This window comes from Polyodon spathula, chromosome 5, assembly GCF_017654505.1.
Source record: "Polyodon spathula isolate WHYD16114869_AA chromosome 5, ASM1765450v1, whole genome shotgun sequence".
NCBI classification, from domain to species: Eukaryota; Metazoa; Chordata; class Actinopteri; order Acipenseriformes; family Polyodontidae; genus Polyodon; species Polyodon spathula.
The window spans coordinates 56845984-56867393 of record NC_054538.1 but is presented as its reverse complement, the minus strand read 5'-3'; the positions used below and the strand labels follow the sequence as shown (position 1 = coordinate 56867393).

Genomic DNA, 21410 nt, shown 5'->3' with positions numbered 1-21410 from the left:
CTTTCACCCAGCTGTATGTTGTTTTGTCTTTAGTGTGTGTTTCTTCGTTTACTTGGCTGTAATTAGTATTAGATTAGGTCTCAGTTGAACACTATTTGTTTAGAGTGGCCGTGGCACTTACACATTTTCTTTTGAGGCTAGTTGAATTGGTTACACGTGTTCTTTTATTAGTGGTTGTTTCATCAGCTGAAAAGTGTCTGCTTGTAGTGGCAGTCTCAACTGACCATTATGTTTGAATCGACTGTATCAGCTGAATGTTTTGTATCAGTGTCTGTTTCTGAAACCCAGTCTATTTGAAGTCTCTAGATTATCATCAGCAGGTAAAAAGTCTCCAAGTTTGACTGCCTTGCCCCCCTGGGTATTACTATTTATTTAACACTGGCATAAGCAACATGTTGGTGACCATTCAGGTTATTTACAGAGCTTGGTCTTTCTTCTGGCCCACTGTCTTCATCTGATACATCCGTGGGCTCTGGGGGTTCCAGGTAAATTCTAGCAGATTCAAAAAACAGATCCTCTTCTAATGTATCAAGTACTTGCAGGGCAGTAAGCTTCCCATGGAAGCATGTAAAGAAAAGGGTAACCACTGTATTTGTAAATTTAAAACTGTGACAAAAAAACAAACAAACAGAACTTTGCTGAGTGGTTCTGAGGATGTTATCTTAAAAATTTCAGCCAACCTGAGACCAAAATTCATACAAAAATAGGTAACCATGACCAGGGTTATTACATTCTAAAGAATGAGATAATGTTCCTACCCAGCTTCATTATAATTAGATGGGTGGTGTTAAACTAATACTTTAAATGTATCCCAGTTAGAAAATGTATCATGGAAATAGAAAATAAAAACATGTAGACAAACCTTAAATACATTATCATCTTAATTAATAAAGCATCTCAAGGTAGCAAGTAACTGATACAACACATTTTAAAACAGCATTTACATCTACACCCTAAGAGAATAAAGCTATGTTTGTAAACAGATGGCTATAAAAGCAGCCCCAGGCCTACAGTGCATACACACCTAAAAATGGGATGTTATATTTTTGTCCATTTAAGGGATTAAATATCATGAAACTAAATTACCCTCGTTGATCTCTGCCTTTTTATTGTGGCACTGATCTTCTGGTTTAATGACATTTGGTTAAATACTAACCTCTTTACCAAAGCCATAAAAAAGGGTTGTTTACAAACAACTTCTCTCAAAATAAGCAGAGTGAAACGGACTGGCTCACGTTGAAGGGGTTTTGGTACAGTGTCATAATCAAAGCAGAGACGTATTAGTAAGTGTAATACAGTGACTGGAATGAAGCATACTTTTTTTAGTGCTCTATGCAGTAAAAGGTTAAGTTAGGGTGAGCAAAGCAGGTACCTGGCGATTCTGCCTCCATGGAGAGCTCTGCTCACTGCTGCTCATGAACTTTGTAGTTTTTAACTCATCGTATGATTGAATACAAATCAGGGAAGCACAATCTTTCTGCATTATTTAGAAGTATAAATACTCTTGTAAACAAATACAACTCACAATTTTTGTTTTATTTCCCTTTTAAAAAACGACCATTTGAAAAATATTATCAAGCATTTTGAAACTGGTAAAAATGTAATCAAAATATTAATTAGAAAATACATTTTAAATATAGTATAGTAATTGAAGAAGACATACCATGTGCAAATGTATTATTTTTTGCTTGCAATATCTTCCAGTGATCTCAAAACTCCGCCCTAGTCAAAATGTGTCCATGCGAATTGAGCGTTTGCCTCGGTTCTGTGGCATCAAGTTTTTTTTAGTGCTACCCTTATTCAAGCTCCATTTATCTGTGTCGTTGACTTTGGTTCATGTTTGTATCATCAATCAGCTAGCGACCTAGGCTTTCTGACTGTATTGGCCCTTTTTTTACTAGTAAAGTGTTGATCTTTTTTGTAACCCTATTTTATTTTTTTAATTATAAAGACCAAAAGTCAGTACAGGGCATAACTAAAATCCACGATGGCCATCAGCTGAATTTGGTGCATTAAAATACATCTTTACATGGTTAAAACACATTTTGAGTTCAGATATGCATAAGTTAGTTAAAAACAAAATATAATAATCTATTTTGGACTTTGTTTGTTGACATCTAAAATTTCGTTCGACCACCCAACTTAAGGGCCCTTACACCACAAGAAGCTAATTATACCTAGGTTATTATAAGGTTAAAGAAAGCTGTTAGTTTGCATGCCTTACTTTCAGGTAGCCTGTTACACTGCAGCTTCTAAGGTCAATTCACCAGTTCAGGTAGTAGCAGCAGCACGTGTAAATAACAAATGCTAGAGGTCCAGTGGTTAGGGTATTGTATTTTACAGGATCGCATATGACAGATTCTATTGTATTTGTTTAAATATCAAGAATGAAAACAAGTTATTCCTAGTGATCTGTATCTTCCATATAGATTTATATAGAGAAAAATGTTACAGATTAATCTAGATCTGCTTCAACATTGATTTTTATCCAATGAAATATCAACCAGAGGTATACAGTTTATAATTAAGTTTTTTTTTTTGTATTCTCCTTTGAAGTAAAAGCATTAACATCCCAGTGTACTGTGATTAAGATGAGAGACTGTTCCTATTCCTCTCAGCTTGTTGTAAATTTGTTGAGACTGATTCCAGGTTTGATAACTCCTGCAATACCTCTAGTTGGTTCATACTAAATTCAGCACCCGTCTGACTACTCAGATTGTTGGCACCTGATGAAGTGGACTGTGTGCAGTTGTTATAAGTGGCTGCAACTGTTGACAGTGTTTAAATTCAGAATTTTGCCTGCAACATTTATAATAAATAAACATATCTATCAAACAGAACCCAGTGACTATATACAGTACAGGGTTTATATGCTTTTTTTTTTTTACCATTAAAATCATAGACCTCAAACTTAGTTTGAAGTTATCAGTGTTACACATACTGTGTTAAACAAATAAAAAGATCAACATTATTATTAGCTTATTAAAATATTACCTTTTCCAATAATCTGGTGTTAGTGGCTTCAGGCACTGGTTAGCTTTTTGAGCTATACTGCAGATATGTGCCATGCTTTTCCTGTAATACATGACATACAATTTGTCAAATTTCATAGCACTTGCTTAAAAAACAAACTAAACCAAGAATATTTTGCATGACTTAATATAAAAAAAGACAATTTCCAGGTTCCATTATGAACACTGTATAAAATAAGCTTTACAATCAAAGTTTAATCTTTTATGTGTGATACAAATGAAAAACATCACAAGCAAAATCATGCACACTTTATCTGTGTTTGTCAGATATTTACAAATTTCTTGCCATTTTTTTACTTAAACTTCTTTTTCAGTCCTTTGTTTTTTTCATTCCCCCATCCACGGGCTTTGCCATTTCTCCCTTGAATGAGTTTGAAAAGTTTCGTCTGAATGGCTTTCCAGGTTTTCCCCTGAAAGAGTTAACTGCATTTCCTCTGCCTGTGTTTGGTGGTCCTGCTCCCTTCTACAGGGTTTTAGCTAGTCCTTTCATCTTTTGTGCTGGTTTTGGCTTTCCTTCTCTTTCTTCACAGAGCGCTTCACTCTTATTTTTCTTCCCATGAGCACAGAGTTATCAAGCTTCAGTGCAAGCTGGGCAGCATCTGTACTCTGTGTGCAAAAAAAGAATTAGGTAGCCAACTATCTTTCCCCAGTGTGGTTAACACAGTGCATTTAAAGTGCTTTTTCTCTTAAGTATACAGAACACCTAAAGGGACATGATGAATTATAAAAAGGTTAGTATCTCGTGAGCAAGAGGTAATATCTTGCTGACTGCAGTAGACACTGGTGTTCTCGTGGATAGGTTAGGAGAGACATTCACTGTATTGTGCTACTCGTGGCATAACAGCGAACATCCAGACTGGTGTGCTTTTAGACTCATGCTATTTTAACGTAAATACATTTATTGCATCCAATTATATCCTCTTATTGTTTTCACCTGGTTACAAAAGCAAATGCTAAAGGAGTAATTCTTGTTTCAGGATTTGCTATTTATCATGAAGAAAAATACGTACATATATGCCTTGTACACTAACTCATGCTCACGAGATACTGACCATTTTTAAATTCACCCCATGTCCCTTTAGGGGTTCTGTATACAAGTATCCAAGGTACTTCATTTATTTTTTTTATTTGTTTTTATTTTATTTAACATTTCCCTGGTATAAATAATTAATTTCCCAGTTTTCCAGTCAAATGACGGGTAATATTGGGGCAAAAACATCTTGCTTTATTCGCTGTAAATAACCAGTGTGACAGTGGCAAAACTAATGAATGGATTATATAGCTGTAAAATCAGTATTTTCACAAGCACAAGCACTCCAGAGAACATTAGCCAATTACCAAAAAAGATCAGGTTTACTGAAAACCCAGAGACCTTTCTCCACTGATCGAGAGCCAGACAACTACAGCCACATTAAGAGGCAGTGACCTATATCAACGGTATCCACGCATGCTCTTCTAATATATAATAGTGATGGGGTTGTGTCCTACATGTCAAACAGCAAACTGCCACTAATAGACACTTTCACTTCGGATACAATTAAGGAACAATATAGACTGCAGTCATTAAAGGCGATTCCATCATTGCTTCTGCAACTATTTACACATATTTGTAGACTCAATTGACCACCGTCTCTATATTAATATATTGGTACTTGGTTTGCAGTCGTGAACATTACTGAACTGTAGGGTTACAACTGTAGTTCCAAAAGCCTATGTTTCCTTACCTCAAAGAGCACGTAGCCAAATCCTTTCCCCATGCCAGTGTCCCGGTCTCTCACCAGTCGCACCCCCTCTACCTCTCCACAGTCTTGAAAATGCCCCCACAACTCCTCCTCTTTAATGTCTGAAATAGCAAAAAGCACACAGCAACTGAAATCTGCAATCTACAAGATCAGCACAAGAGGGAGATACCTTTGTATAAAAGTTAAAGTCCCCTATTGCTTTGTTACCCCCAGCTCAATATGAATTGGCAAAAATGTCTCTATGAATCATACATAATACTATTCCTGATATATCTTTTCTACAGATGACTGTAAAGCACTGGGAATTATGTACCATGCTGATCTGATACTAATGTATTATTCACGCACTCATGTTTTCCATCATAAAAAGCAACACTTACCATATGTGAGATTCCCCACAAAAATGGACCTCTTGTGGTCATGCTGGAGGGCAAGAGGACAAACTAAATTAATTTTATACTGAACACACACAGCACGTTTTCAAAGCCAATATATAGTTTGTAAACACATACAAGTTTATTCTGGGCTTTTCTTATAAGCCATCCCCAAAGTAGCTGAATTCAACAGGTGAATATTTAAGAGAAGACACTACTGGAAGCAGTTAAACCTCCATTTTTTTTTTCTGTGACAGGATGTTTTAACACTTTGTAATTATCTACCTAAGAGTGATACTGACCAATGCAATCACAACCGGAGGTGAAAATGAGTTAACATGAAGCCTATTTATAAAACTGTTTATACTGTTAACACTTGACAACACGCAGAATATTTCCCAGTGAAGACAGGCTGTGCTGTAAAGCGCTCTCTATCTCTGTGCCATTCCTACAGAAAGGAACAACATTGCGTTACATTCCACTTCGCTTCACAGCACAGTGTTTTAGCATTTGCTTTTATTCTTTGCTCTTTGGCACTCATAAAAGTAGAATTACCTTTTTAAAGCACTTGCTGCATCGCTTTCTGCCTTTTAGGATGAACCTTGCGCCTGCAAAGAGAAACGGGAGGTAACAGAAGGAAACAGAAGGTTTTGAGAGCGAGATTAGTCACTTCAGCTCCAGTTTACTGCTCTAAATCTGGTGTGCTCATGCCATGAACCAGCTAAGCCTCACTGTTTTGAGAGAGCTAGGAGAATAAACAAATCCCCTTCCACCTGTCAGATATATGCATCAGTGACACTGAAACAGGTACCACCCTTCCCAGTGGAAACAGCACTGTTTACTAGATGCTGTGTTTCATAACAGAATATAAATGTATCTTCATTAAAATTTTATGTTACACCATTAACTGCTGCAGCAAGAGTTAAAGTATTCTACATTTGTATATTACTGTTATCTACGTCTCATCAAGCCAGGTAGACAAATGGCTTGTGCTTTCACCAGCTATGTGTTAATAGCAGCACTATCATTATACAGGGTGATTCAAAATCATGTTAGTTGTAATGAGAAAGGAAAAATGTTAATTTATCAAAATGTTACAGCGACATACACCAAACTGTATCTTCAATCTTAGGTGATAGGAAAATTATGCAAAAAGAATACAAACAAGATTTTAATATGCAATGCATGCGTTTCATAATTTCACACAAGTGTGAAACTTACTGTATAGCTGCTGCTTTCCGTGGAACAGTTGCATCTTCTCTTGTCTGTATTAAAAAGACGTATTAAAGTTTCCTTTATAAATAAATTATATATATATACACACACACACACAGTACATTATATATACTTATATATAATAAAAGCATATCATTAAAATGTAGTAAGATATGTACACATTTGAAAATATCACAGTCTGAATAGTAATAACGTCTACTATTTTTAAAGCTGCAGTGTCCTATGACACTTTTCCATTTTAAACTGAAGTATTGCTTTTTAGTTGTGGGTCTTTACTATCATTCGACAGATTTTTTGTCCACTTCTGTCCTTCATCAGAAGGCAAACTTAGTTTGAATGTTAAGCTCTCCAAACTTAACAAAAGAAAACTTACCACTGAATGAAAACGTAATCATACTCTTTGAATATTGCTTTCAACATCTGTAGACAAAAGAAACACACAAGTAGTACATAATACAGCGTCTGATTTTCGGTGTTTTATCTTGACTTTTCTACTGCCCTTTAACAATTCAATTGATACCTGTTAAGCCATTTGTGTATCTCAAATCACAGCTGAGAGACTTATTAGTAGTAAAATTGATTTAATTTATGGGTTTCTTCTAGTGAAACAACTGAATTAGCTTTTAAAATGAGTCATGCCTTCATTTACAAACGAGACTGGCGACTAATCTTTATTAAAGCTATAATGAAAGATAAAGTATTTTATGCTGGACACACTATTACTATCGTTATGCATAACTGTATTTACGTTACTAAAGTCTCTTCTGCTTTTAAAATTAAAAAGACTTAAAAGCCCATTTAGTTATTTCACAGAAAAACCCTGCTAATTAAATCAATGTTACCATTAACGCTTTTCTCAGTTGAGATCGAGATACATGAATGGCTTAACATGTATTAATTACATTTTTAAAGGAGAGTATAAAAGAGGGTGAACCATTGAAAATCAGTTGCCCTGTACATAACGTAATATCATTAATTCTTCAATATTGAAGAAATATGCCTGGATCGGTTGAACCCAATGAAACCCTGATTTTAACCTCATAAAAAGGACAATGATAGTGTAGGGTGAGGTACTTCCGTTGCAGAGTCTGACCCCTGCAGGTGAAACTTGATTCGTGTGCAGTGATTAAGCTGCTCACTTGGGGATTGCATGGTCGCTTGTTCTCGTCCATCCTCTGCCCTATTACAGAAGGGATTTAACCTTTGCTTTAATGATTTAATCTTGTTGCTCTATGCTAAAAAAAGCAAAAGGAGGCTATTGTGCATCCACATTATCCCTGTATACAAAGCATTTGATATTGACAGGGCCATTTTAAAAATTGTTTTTTGAGATGGCCTTCGTTTTAAGACAGACTCATATGGAGAAGGTTGTAACAGAAGCATTAACAATGCAAGACTGGTTCAGACTGGGGAGCTTGCTTTAACGATTAATGCTGCCACCCTAAAATGCATAAACCTGCCTTTTTGCAAACCTCATTTCAGCTTTTTGGTTTATTTTATATGTGGTACTTTTAGAGAGTGGGACAATAAATCACCCTCCAGCTGGATTAATATATAGCATATAAAATCAATAAATGTAATACTCGAATACTTTCATCAAGTTTCGAATACTCGTTCACTTTTGAAACAAATGGAAAAATGTGCAAACTTGGCACAGTGTTTTTCAGAGAGTAAGAAGTTAAAAGTGATCAAGCCACTACAACTGTCACCTCACTGATAACTGACAGGGAGACGGGAGCCCTTCATTACCTAGCTCTGCTATTGGCGAAGGGAGTACATGAGCAATGAAAATAGCCTCTTTAAAAAAAAAAAAAAAAAAAAAAAAAAAAAAAGTTTTGACAATCAATCTTTTAATGTGTGCAGTGGTCGGCAAAGTGATGCGTCTCGGGCTTTGTTAGTAAATGCAGTTGAAAGTTTTTTTTTTTTTTTTTTTTTTTTTTTATAAAGTTCTCAGTTTTACAGTTAAAACAACTCTGCTGTGTATTCTTATGTCTTACATCTAGTTTGAATCATTTTTTACTTTGAATACATTAGATGCCTAAATCCCCTTTCACACTGGAATGTTCAACCGGGGTCAAAACCTACCTGGGTCAGGTACGCGGTTTCACACTGTTTTTGATAAAGCAGGGTTGACCTGGGTGACAGATGCAAGTAACAACACCTGTATCAATGCCCCGGAAACCAGCTTATTACGGGCGCTTCCATCCAAACTTCTCTGGATTGAACCGTAAGCCCAAATGTTGATTACAGCAAATGTTTCTTCCTCTGTTTATTCTGGCTAAACAGGAATGAATATCCCTTGGAGCACGGTCAAGATGATTATTAAGAAGTGGAAGGTTTACGGCACCAACAAGACCCTGCCTAGATCAGGCTGTCCCTCCAAACTGGATGACCGAAGAACAAGAAGACTGATCAGAGAGGCTACCAAGAGGCCAATGGCAACTTTGCAAGAGCTACAGGCTTTTATGGCCAAGACTGGTCAAAGTGTGCATGTGACAATAATATCCCAAGCACTCCACAAATCTGGCCTGTATGGTAGGGTGACAAGAAGGAAGCCATTACTCAAGAAAGCCCACCTTGAATCATGTTTGAAGTATGCAAAAAAAACAAAAAAAAAACACTCAGGAGATTCTGTAGCCATGTGGGAAAAAGTTTTGTGGCCTGAAGAAACTAAAGTGGAATTTTTTGGACTAAATGCAAAGCGTTATTTTTTGCGAAAACCCAGCACAGCGCATCACCCAAAGAACACCATCCATACTGTAAAGCATGGTGGTGGCAGCATCATGTTACGGGGATGTTTCTCATCGGCAGGGACTTGTCAGGATAGAAGGGAAAATGAATGGAGCAAAGTACAGAGAAGTCCTTGAGAAAAACCTGTTGCCCTCTGCAAGAAAGCTAAAACTCAGACGGAAGTTCACCTTTCAGGATAAAGCACACAGCCATTGCTACACTGGAGTGGCTAAGGAACAAAAAGGTAAATGTCCTTGAGTGGCCCAGTCAGAGCCCTGATCTAAATCCAACTGAAAATGTGTGACATGACTTGAAGATTGCTGTCCATCAACACTCCCCAAGGAACCTGACAGAGCTTGAACAGTTTTGTAAAGAAGAATGGTCAAATATTGCCAAATCTAGGTGTGCAAAGTTGGTAGTGACCTATCCCAACAGACTCACAGCTGTAATTGCTGCCAAAGGTGCTTCCACCAAGTATTAACTCAGGGGGGTGGAGACTTATCCAATTATGATCTTTCAGTTTTGTATTTAATTTATAACTTTTTTCCCCCTTAACAGTGTGGAGTATGTTGTGTAGATACGTGGAAAAAAAATCCTCATTTAAATGCATGAAACTTTGAGGCACTGACATGACAAAATGTGAAAAATGTTCAAGGGGGTGTAGACTTTCTATAGGCACTGATTGAGATATATATATATATATATATATATATATATATATATATATATATATATATATATATATATATATATATATATATATATATATATATATACATACACACACACACAGGAGAGGTTAGAAACTCACGCTCTCCTTAGGTGAATTAAATCTGATGAGGACTAATTGATGTATGTGTCTCAGTAGTCCTCATTATTATCAGTAGTCTCAGTAGTCATCATTAATATTATTAAATATATATAATATATAAATTAAGAATATTAATACATACAGACAGAAAGGTACATGAACGCGCAGCCCCATATGTGTTGTTTAAAACCAAAAATCGCCAAAATGACTGCTGCGGGGCATTTAGTGTTAAATTCTTCTCCTCTCTTCCTCCCAACATATTGTTGCTTTCAAGTGGCCAAACATAGTCGTGGAACTTTTCAGGTTTTCAGTCATTCAAGGAAAACTCCAAATCGCTTTGGACATTCACCTTGTTGAATTGTTCGCGCGTCAATCTTCTCTAAATTGTGTGTCAGATCTTTTGCAGTAATCCGAGGATATTGACGGGCTGCTAGAACGATTCTTCCAGATTTTGCAGAAATCTTAATTGGTCTTTGTGATGGGGTTCCAGCTTCCTGGTTTGACGTCATAACCAGCCATCCTGGTCACAGTCTTCCACACCTGGAGCTAATTGCTGTAGTTCCTGTTCTCCTGTGTTTGTCAATAATAGCCCACACAGTGCTTTTTGGTAAACCTGCTATTTTTTTGGTAGTTTTTCCTTTGTATTTAGTTATACATTTTTGTTGCTTTTTGCCAACCATCTTTTTAGGGAGTCAATAAAAAAAAAAAAAAAAGTTGTAGTTTAACACTGTCCATAAACCCGAAAATAACAAATGTGAGTGATTTTGGATTGAAATAATGGATGGTATATTTTGTATTACTTTGCGGCTTTCCCAATCAGCTCGAATGACATATACCTACAGATTATGTAATGGCAGTGAAAAGTAACAAAAGGAAATGCGAGTTAATAATGTTACTGTGCTGAAATTAGTATGCGTTCTTCAACCAAGTAAGTAGCCAAAGCACAGTGCACTCGGGAGACATCGTCCAGCTTGCAATGCTTTTCCCACAGATTGTTCTTGGAAATATGCTGGGCAGCCTAGAATGGAATTGATCCAGTAACAAGTGACTGACTTGATGGATCTTAGACGGGTCTAGCAGCTGATTAACGCTGGCACAAAATTGCACCTAACATAGACAAGAGCCACGTTTTCCTACATTTGCCATGAATACGCTGGCTTTGCCACACAGTACTGCAGAATTAGAACAAGTTTTCTCAGATGAACCTTGTAAAAACAGGGACATAAGGAATCAAGTGTCTACAGACGTTCTGGATGGAATTACGACTATAGTCTGCTGTTAAAAACAGCACAAGCAAATTACCCAGTATGCAGATATGTCCATGTATGACCACACAAAGTAAATAAGACCCACAGAAATGTACATACATAAAAATAGCCTATATTACAATATATTTTATTTGTTTCTAAAAATAAATAAATAAATAAATAAAATGTCAGGAAAAAAAATACAACGTCAATAAATTTTTTTTTAAAAAAACACTTCAAGTCCCACTTCAGCCACCTGTGCGCATGATAGAGGCAATCTTCTACTCCACGCTTCTATCTCAGCTCCTTGATTTACAGGCTACTTGCACGTCATACTTCTGTATTTGGCTATACTGGTAAAGCAGCTTCTGGTCACTTCAACTTACGTGTTGTTTGCTGCAGCTACCGCTCAATCTTTTGATCTTTCGATTTTTTACTTTCGCCAGCGAGTTTATCATGAAATACAAGACCTTCCGACATTAACAATAAATAACATGCACAGGATTGCAAAAGTCTCATGCAAAGCTCCATCAAGCAAGTTAGAAAAGGGGTTAAAGTTGTATCTCCAGCTACCTCTGTGACTATGAAGGGAGGGTCACTACATTTTGCCGATGTATATTAAATTTTTTCTTTTTTTTTTTTTTTAATGAACGTTACTCGACTGAATTTTAAAGTTTAAAAAGGGGCTCCTGAGTGGTGCATCCAGTAAAAGGCACTCCATATGGAGTGCAGGATGCGCCCTATAGCCTGGAGATCGCCGGTTCGGGTCCAGGCTATTCCACTGACGGCCGTGGATGGAAGGAGTTCTCAGGGGGAGGTGTACAATTGGCCGAGCGCAACCCAGGGTGGTGAGGGCTTAGGTTGGCCAGGGTGTCCTCGGCTCACCATGCACCAGCGACCCCTGTGGTCTGTCTGGGCACCTGTGGGCCTGCCTGCAAGCGGCCCAGAGCTGCGTGGTCCTCCCGATGCTGTAGTTCTGAAGGTAGCTGCATGGCTAGCCCGCAGAGTGAAAAGAAGTTGGTGGCTAACAGCACACGTTTCAAAGGACGCATGTGCTCTTCTTCTCTCCCGAGTCAGCACGGGGGTTGCAGAGGTGAGCCATGCTTAAAAAAATTGGGCATTTCAAATTGGGGAGAAAATGGGGTTTAAAAAAAAAAAAGGCAATTCCAAATTTATAAAACAAACAAAAAGCCTACTTAATTATGCATTTGCTGAACGTGTATGTGTGCTGTGTTTTTAATATGCAAAGTTGGATGTGATTATTTATGTGTACTGTTGTGTTTTATATTGTAAAGCGCTTTGAGACGTGCTACATAAATTGTACTATTTAATAAAGATTATTATTATTGTTATAAAAGTACTCTCCAAACTCATCAAATTCCTTTTTTTATGTCAAACAAGACATGATGACAGCAGAAATCAGGACAAGGGCTCACTGTTTTAAATCCTTGAAGGAAAATGAGAAGCCACACAGTTTAATAGTAGGGTGTAAAGTTCAGAGTCCCAGTTCTTGTAGCTTGCAAATCTGTTCTGTATACAAGAATACAAAATTTTACAGTATAATGACATTGTCATTAAAATCTACTGTGAGAAATATCTGCGTGCTACAAATTTAATAGCTAACACCTGATACACAAACGTGTGCATATAAAAATCAAGAACGTGCACTACATTACATAAACTAAATTAATACAACATAGTTTTTTCTTACAGTAAGTGGGGAATACTAACCGTGTGTACAATCAGATGGACTCGCTGGAGCCTGCAAACCTTTGAAGACCAAAACTTTGACTCTTCTAGCTTGATCTTTAAAACCTTTTTTTCATTTTTAGAAATTGACAAATCAAAGGCGGTTGGCTCGGGCTTCGAACTATAATCGTTACACTGTACTGCAGAAGTATGTCCATTTCTTCTTCTGGACTCTGTACTGGCTGTCTCTTCGTTCTCACACACCGAGGAGTACTGATTCCAGTCAAGCAGGACTGCAACAGCCTCCGACAGCCTCCTGGTTAGTTCAGTTAGGTCTTTCTTAACAAAATGCAGACTGCAAACTTTGGTGTGTTTAGTGACTGAATTTCTCTTTGAATATTTGTATGCCAAATTTTTCTTGTCTCTTCATGCACGGCAAATGCATGAAAACTTACTGTTGAATTGTACCGAGCTGAAGAGGAGCAGGGGGGACACACCAGTGATCAATACCATTTCCTTATCGTCACTGATAATTAAAGGTTTTCACAGTTGTGCCTCAGCAAGTGTAAATCAAGTGATAAATCATTGTATACTGTTCAATACAACAACAAACAAAATGTAAGCAACAGGATTTCGAATATGCCGCTCAGCTGAGACATCGGTAAGCTGAAATGTGACGTCATTAGCTGCAAGTAGCCTATAGGTTGTGGCCATAATTTCTTAAGGCGCACGGAGATAAGGCACGCTAGGGTATGCTAATGAGTTCCACAGCGTGCACCTCAAGATGCCCTTTGGGGTCTTACCTTTTTGGTGCAGCTGACAGGCAGGTTACTCACAAACACTGTCCTTTTATTCTTTATCCTCTCCTCTGCCTTGTTGATAGGCCTCTTCTTTCTGGGGAGTTCCTCCTCATCTTTTGGCCCCTTCTTGTCTTCCGATTCCTGGGTGCTCTTAGCTTTCTTTTTTGGTTTTGTATTCTTTTTCACTCCTTCTTCATCAGCAGCATTTTTCAAAGAGCACTCTCTGTAGGAAAAAAATATTTTTACTTCACGAAGTTAAAGCTGTCATCAAATTCTCTGGATTTCTGACAACCCAATTTAAAAAAAAAAAAAAAACGCTTTATCTTGGCAGTTTGTATAGCTTTTGCGTTAACGTATCTACTTCCAATAGCTGTCATCACCCAATGCTTGATAGCCTCGTAATGCAATCGTACTATGAAACAAAAGGTGCCTTCACATACTCTATCAGTGATATAACCACACTACACTGACTGGAGGCCCCACTCTCACCTGTCTTCCACTTTCTTCTCAGCAACTGTTAGCCATTTTTCTTTAAGAGGTTTCTACTTTTTCGTTGGTGGCTGCGACCTCAGGACTGTAACTTTGCCAACCACATCTTCACTCAGCTCTCTTTTCTTAGGACTTGGCTACATAAAATGAAACAAATGTTCATCCAAAACAATACATGATGCAACGGTACTTTAATTAGTCTTTCTGCAAGAACAAGTGAATCAGAAAACAGCAGCAAAACAGGAGGGCAGTGACAATATTGGAAATAACAATTGAGAAAATGCCTAATTTGCCCAGGCATATGCAGGTGTAAATGCTGTCAGGAAAAAAAAAAAAAAAAGTCTGCTTTTATAAAGGGCTAAGAATGTACAGTTTAGATTGCTTACATGCAGAGACAAATACTGGACTGACGAGTGAACTCCGAGTATTGCTTTTGTTGAATCACTGAAAAAACAAAAAAAAACAAAAAGAAAAACATATAATTATATACAGTAGTTGCAAGATTCCAAAAGACAAACTTAAAAGTATAGGTATATTTATTTGGTGTTGGTCAACTGGGGTTTTCCCCCCAAATATTTTAGTGTTTTGTACATCAGAAGGCACATCTTTTAGCATTCAAATTTGTTTACAATTGTAATAACCCGAGATCCAAGATGCAAGAGTATAACTTCAATCACAGTGTCTTTATTAGAACAATCTCTGTTGAAACCTACACATTAGTGTTTTCTAAGGACTTTCTCGACCCCACGGTATCCTAGGTAGAGGGTAAGTATGTAGGGTGCTACTGACCTCTAGTGGCATAACTTGAACTGCATTATATACATAAACATTCACATTACTACATTCTCCCCCCCCCTTAAGATTTCAGCTTCTCTAAAATTTGGAAACAGTTTAAACACAGTTATAAACAAAATGTAATGCTAATACACTAGATATCTCTGAACTATTGTTGTAACAACAACTACACAAAATAGTCCATCCTTAACTGTACATAAACATTTAATTTCAAACTTTTTTAAAACATTTTTTACAAGTCAAAGTCCTTCAGGTAACCAGGCTTTTTGACAGTTCTTTGGGAACGACGCACAGCTTGTGCCATGCTTTGATTGTCCCTGCCCACCTTTGGGGAACTCCCAGTTTGTTCCTCTGGTTTCAAAGCAAGCTGCTCTGAGACAGTGTCCGCATTGTTTGGAACAAGTTCCTCTGGCATGGTTACTCTAGCTGGTGGTTGTAGAACCTCTGCAGGTGTGTCCTGCACAATATCCTCTGACCCAATGGTGTTGTCCTGTTGTCTAGACAGGATCTGATCTATGTGTCTGCGTACTATCCTGCCATCTCCCAGCATTACCTTGAAAGATACTGGACCAGTCACTGTTGCAATGACTCCTGGTATCCACTTGGGACCGTAACTGAAGTTTCTTGTCATCACAGAGTCTCCGTCTCCAAAACTCCTCCCCTTTGTGTGCTTGTCGTGGTGTTCCTTTTGTTTATTCTGCTTAAGTTCCACTTTTCTCTTTAAATCGGGATGCACTAAATCAAGCGTAGACCGAAGTTTCCTCCCTAGTAACATCTCTGCTGGGGAGAGTCCTGTGGTAGTTTGAGGTGTTAACCTATAGCTGAATAGTACCCTTGACACTTTAGTTGACATACTTCCTTCTCCCGCTTTCTTCATCATCGTCTTGAATATTTGAACAGCTCGTTCTGCGAGACCGCTGGAAGACGCATGAAACGGGGCTGATGTAACATGGACAATGCCATTTTTGCTCATGAATTCCTTGAACTCTGAGCTGACAAAACAGGTGTCGTTATCAGAAACTACCATTTCTGGTAATCCCTGATTGCTAAAACTTTTTCGCAAACAGTCAATTGTAACAGCTGATGTTGCTGAAGTTACCGGGTAAACATCCATCCATTTGGAATGCACATCTATGAGCATCAAAAACATCTGCCCCATAAATGGTCCTGCATAATCTAGGTGTAATCGCTTCCAGGGTCTGTCTGGCCACTCCCAGGGATGTAGCGGGGCTGTGGCTGGTGCTTTCCGGTGTTCATGACACTTGCTACATGCCTTTACCCGTGTCTCTATCTCCTCATCTAGTTTGGGCCACCAGAGCCTTCATGCGCGAAACCCCTAGATGGCACTGATGCAGCTGTTCCAACACAGCCTCTCGTCATCGCTGTGGGATGATGACACGTGCCCCCCACAAGACACAACCATCTTGCACACTCAATTCTGTCTTCCTAGCAGAATAAGGTATAAAATCTGTTCCTTCCCCCTGCTGTGGCCACCCCTTTAAAACGTACTCTCTCACTCTAGACAGTATAGAATCTTTCCCTGTCCACACTCTCACCTCCTCTGCGGTCACCATCGCTATGTCTTCCATCATCAGCACCCTGTCTTCCAGACCTGTGGATTGGGAAGTGTCCGGCAGTGGCATACGACTCAAGGCGTCTGCGTTGCCGTGGTCCTTACCCGCCTTGTAGACTATCACGTACTCATATGCCCGCAGTGTCACAGCCCACCTCTGGATCCTCGGTGACACCATCTGTGGAACAGCCTTCGTTTCGTTGAAGAGTGAAAGAAGCAGTTTATGATCTGTGCATATGGTGAACTTTCTACCATAGAGATACTTGTGAAACCATTGCACCCCTAAAATCACAGCCAGTCCCTCTTTATCAAGCTGAGAGTAGTTTCGTTCAGCTGATGTGAGTGTTCTTGACATAAAACTTATGGGTCTCTCCCACCCGTCCAGCATGAGGTGTGAAAGTACTGCGCCTATCCCGTAGGGGGAGGCGTCACAGGACAGAATCAGCTCTTTCTCACTGTCGTAATGCACAAGTATATCTGTGGATTGCATGAGCTTTTTAGATTTCTCAGAAGCAGCCTCCTGCTCTTTTTTCTATTGCCATTTTGTGTCTTTTCTCAACAATTTGTGCAGTGGAGCCAACAGTGTTGACAGGTTAGGTAAAAACCTGTTGTAATAGTTCAACAGTCCTAAGTAAGCCTTAAGCTCTGTTATGTTGGTAGGTGCAGGTGCATTTTGGATAGCTTGTACCTTGTTCTTAAGTGGGTGTAGTCCTGTAGCATCCACTTTGTGACCCAGAAACTCAGCCTCACTTCCCAGAAAGGTACACTTCCTTCTCTTTAGCCGTAGGCCTGCCTCCTCCACTCTCTGAAGTACCTCGCTTAGCATCTGCAGGTGCTCCTGATCATTTTTGCCCATCGCCATGATGTCGTCCAGGTAAATGGCTACATGGGGAATTCCCTGCAGCAAACTCTCCATAATTCTCTGAAAGATAGCTGGACTGGATGAAACCCCGAATGGAAGACGGTTTACAGTAAATAACCCTTTGTGTGTGTTTATGGTTACGTACTTTTTTGATTCCTCATCCAATATTACCTGTTGATAGGCATGACTCATGTCCAATTTTCTGAATTTTGCCCCTCCTGAGAGCTTTGCAAAAAGATCTTCAATTCTGGGAATGGGATACTGTTCCAGTTTGGACACCCGATTTACAGTAAGTTTGTAATCATCGGAAATCCTCACAGAGTTATCAGGCTTTAGCACTGGGACTATGGGAGCTGCCCACTCAGAGAATTTCACTGGTTCAATTATTTTGTCTCTCAAGTCCAGCTCAGCCTCCACCTTCGGTTTCATAGCATAAGGCACAGGTCTTGGCTTAAAGAACCTTGGTGTTGCCTCTTTGTCAACATATATTTTAGCCGGTGGGCCTCGCAATGTCCCCAATTCCTCTTTGAATACATTCTCATGTTTCTTCAACACATCCTGGAGTGTTGTTTTGTCTCTACCTATCTGGTTTACAGTGCCCCAGTTTAATTCCAACTCCTTAATCCAACCGAGGCCCAGTAGGTTTGGTCCTTTGCCAGACACTACTACTACTGGCAGCTGTTTAACAGTCTCTCTGTACTGTACAGTTAAGTTTGCAGTACCCAATGTTTTCACTCTTTCGCTTGTATAGGTTCTGAGATGCAGGGAACATGTCTTTAGCTCAGGTACTTTTGCCCCATTCCTTAGTTTGGAGTACTCTGTTTCATTCATAATTGTAACGCTGGACCCCATGTCAACCTCAAATTGCACATCCAACTTGTTCACTTTTAAGTGTAATGTGATAGGCGCTACCTTGGGAATGCTTGTCTCTGTTACGTTATTCATAATGAACACGTCTTCACCGTCACTTGCATCTGTTGCAGGATTTTCGCTAATGTGATGAGCCCCGTGTTTTTTTTTCCCACTTTTCCCTGCTTTTGTTTTCCTCCCCCTCTAGGTTTGGTTTTCTCCACAGGTGAGTTCGCCCTGCACGCCTTCCTGATGTGCCCCTTTTTTCCGCATCTGTGGCACATTTCCTTAAGAAAACGACAGTCATTCGCCATGTGCTCACCACCGCATCTATAACATGCCCTCATAGTTCCACCAGTTTGTGGTTCCCTCCACGTTTTTAGCTTTTGCACTGTAGCCTGGCTAGCATGTTTCCAGTTAGCACCATTGCTTCCTTTGCTTTGCCATTGTAAATCCTGAACGTCTTTGTTCTCTGTTTCCAATGCCTGAGCAAGCTTCAGTGCTTTTTCAAATGTTAACTTGGTTTCTGCTAACAGCCTGCGCTGAATACGATCATTGTCTACACCACAGACTAGCCTGTCCCGTAACATTTCCTTTAGCCTATCTCCATAGTTGCAATGTTGAGTCAGTTCTCTTAGCACTGCCACATATTCGGTCACACTCTCATTTGCCTGTTTGTTTCTTGAGTTAAATTTAAAGCGTTGAACTATTTCGCTGGGCTTTGGGTTGTAGTGCGTTTTCAACAGTTCAACTAAATCGTCAAACTATTTGTCCCCTGGCTTATCTGGGCTTAACAAATTTATCATCAGACTATATGTTTGGCTTCCTACTGAACTTGTGAATCACCCTCTTTTTATTGCCGTTGTCAATCTCATTTGCTTCAAAAAAATGCGACAGCACTTCGCAATATTCCTCCCATGTCTGTAGCTGACTATAAAACGGCACGGTTGTTCCTACCGTGGCAGCCATGTTCCGTTGTCTGTGAGCGCTCCCGCTAACGTTAGCAGGTTGGGCCAAAGCTATGCAGCTACACTTGTCTTTTCTCCTTCGTTGTCTCCGTTTTCAACGACCTAAGACAAGTTGCCCGATTTCCTCGTCGCCATATGTAATAACCCGAGATCCAAGATGCAAGAGTATAACTTTAATCACAGTGTCTTTATTAGAACAATCTCCGTTGAAACCTACACATTAGTGTTTTCTAAGGACTTTCTCGACCCCACGGTATCCTAGGTAGACGGTAAGTACATAGGGCACTACTGACCTCTAGTGGCATAACTTGAACTGCATTATATACATAAACATTCCCATTACTACACAATTAAATGGGATTACTTCCACATCGTGTAGATCTGCTACTACCAGTTTATTCTGAAGCCTGACAAATGCATTAAAATAACAACACTGAAACAAATGGCCTAAAAGACTTCTATTCTGGCCACTGTATATAGTACCTACAATCGATCTCCTTGTTTCTTTTTCATTGTAACAACCACGTTTCTCCCACCGATCGTATTTTATTCACTTGATGTTTACAGGTTTTTTGTGTACATATATATATTTTATATTTTAGAATCCCAAATGTGTATCATTGTAACACTTTCGTTGAGCTTTCTCTCCTACTGTGGTAAGCAAGACCCATCCGCACCTCATGTGTTGCTTTTTTTTGTGTGTGTGCGCACAATCTTTTGCCTTATTAGAAACAAAAGGAAACATGCTTTGGTTCCTATTGTTATACATGTTCACGTTGTTTTGTCTAGAATGGGGTAGAATGGGGTGGGGTGTGGTGTGGGGGAGGCCTTTGGTGCGTTTTATTAATGGAATTTGATTAATTGTGTCTGATTCTGTGCTCAAGTACAAATACAAGTACAAAAATCAATGAAAAACTCCCCCCCCCCCCACCTCACCCACCTCACCCACCTCACCCAACTCACCCACCTCACCCAAACAGTGTGGAGTATGTTGTGTAGATAAGTGTAAAAAAAAATTAAATGCATGAAACTGAGGCGCTGACACAAAATGTGAAAAACGTTCAAGGGGGTGTAGACTTTCTAAATACTTTCTATATATACATATACACTGTTTGGGAAGGTTAGCATGTTATTGCTTAAAATTGTACATTTAAGGAAAACCAGAAGAGTTCACAAACTATGGCATTTATTTCAACAGAGGCTTTTTTTTTTTTTGCTTACATTTTTACAATAAAATTACATGACTCCCATCCTTTGCAGAACCTTATAAATACTTTAAAGCTTTCTTATTATACTCCCTTTCTGTCAAGGAACTTTTTTTGTAAAGATCCAGAAAACTTTACAACCCATGTACAAGGCTGAAAATACTTTTGAAATCATGTTTAAACAAAATCATTTCAAAAGCACACAAGCTACAGAAACCAAAACTGCTTTTCTTAGAAAAGTTGTGTAAAGATTCTCGACACAGACTACAAATCAAATTGCACACTTTGTATTGACAAAAAAAGAATAAAAACAAATGAATATTAAAGACACATGCTTTTCCCTCTGAGAATGCAGAGCTACAGTTAAAACAATAAAACAGTGTACACAAAAGTACATTGTGTTAACAGTGCAAGATATTAAATAGCTTGACTTGAACACACTTCTCAATATACAAATGTATAACAAAGGCATACAATACATACAAGTGCCAAATGGTACACACCTTCAGTTTATCATACATAGTGACGTCAATACAAAGGAAAGAGTCTGGAGTTTATTTAATAATTTACACAAATTCATGTGTGTAATGTAGATGTTAATCCTTTACCCCATAGAAACTGCTGCAACAAAGGGAAATAATGGATGGCTGAAAAAAGTCTGAAGTTCCTTATTGGCTGGTTGGTTAACTGGTTCACTAGGAGACAACTCTGGGGGGAGAAAAGGGTTAAACATTCCTGGTAATGCAGTTAGTAGCCAGCAAGTGGCACTATTGCATTACCAAATTGGTATTTACCTCCTAATGACCCGATACCTAAATAAAATATATCAAAGCTGCTCATAGAGCCTGTGACGCAGTCATGGCCCACCACCGAGGGCACAAAATGACAGCGTGCACAGACCTCAGCATCATATTTCCTTCAAGCCTTCTGCAATCATGGACGCAGTAACCTTGATCCTTAATGGCTACATTTATATTTCAGGGAACTGGGGTTATTACACTAACCAAA

The 21410-nt window shown here is 38.8% G+C and overlaps 1 protein-coding gene across 1 annotated transcript; it reads right to left on the bottom strand.

Annotated features, from left to right (window-relative positions):
• Positions 1–3509: 3509 nt before the first annotated feature.
• On the bottom strand, positions 3510–19198 carry LOC121316423 (RNA-binding protein SGN1-like). Its single transcript, XM_041251494.1, is given in 6 exon segments — positions 3510–3638; positions 4757–4875; positions 5155–5197; positions 13665–13884; positions 14208–14287; positions 19187–19198. Coding segments are annotated over 6 exon segments (603 nt in total).
• Between the last annotated feature and the right edge of the window lie 2212 nt (positions 19199–21410).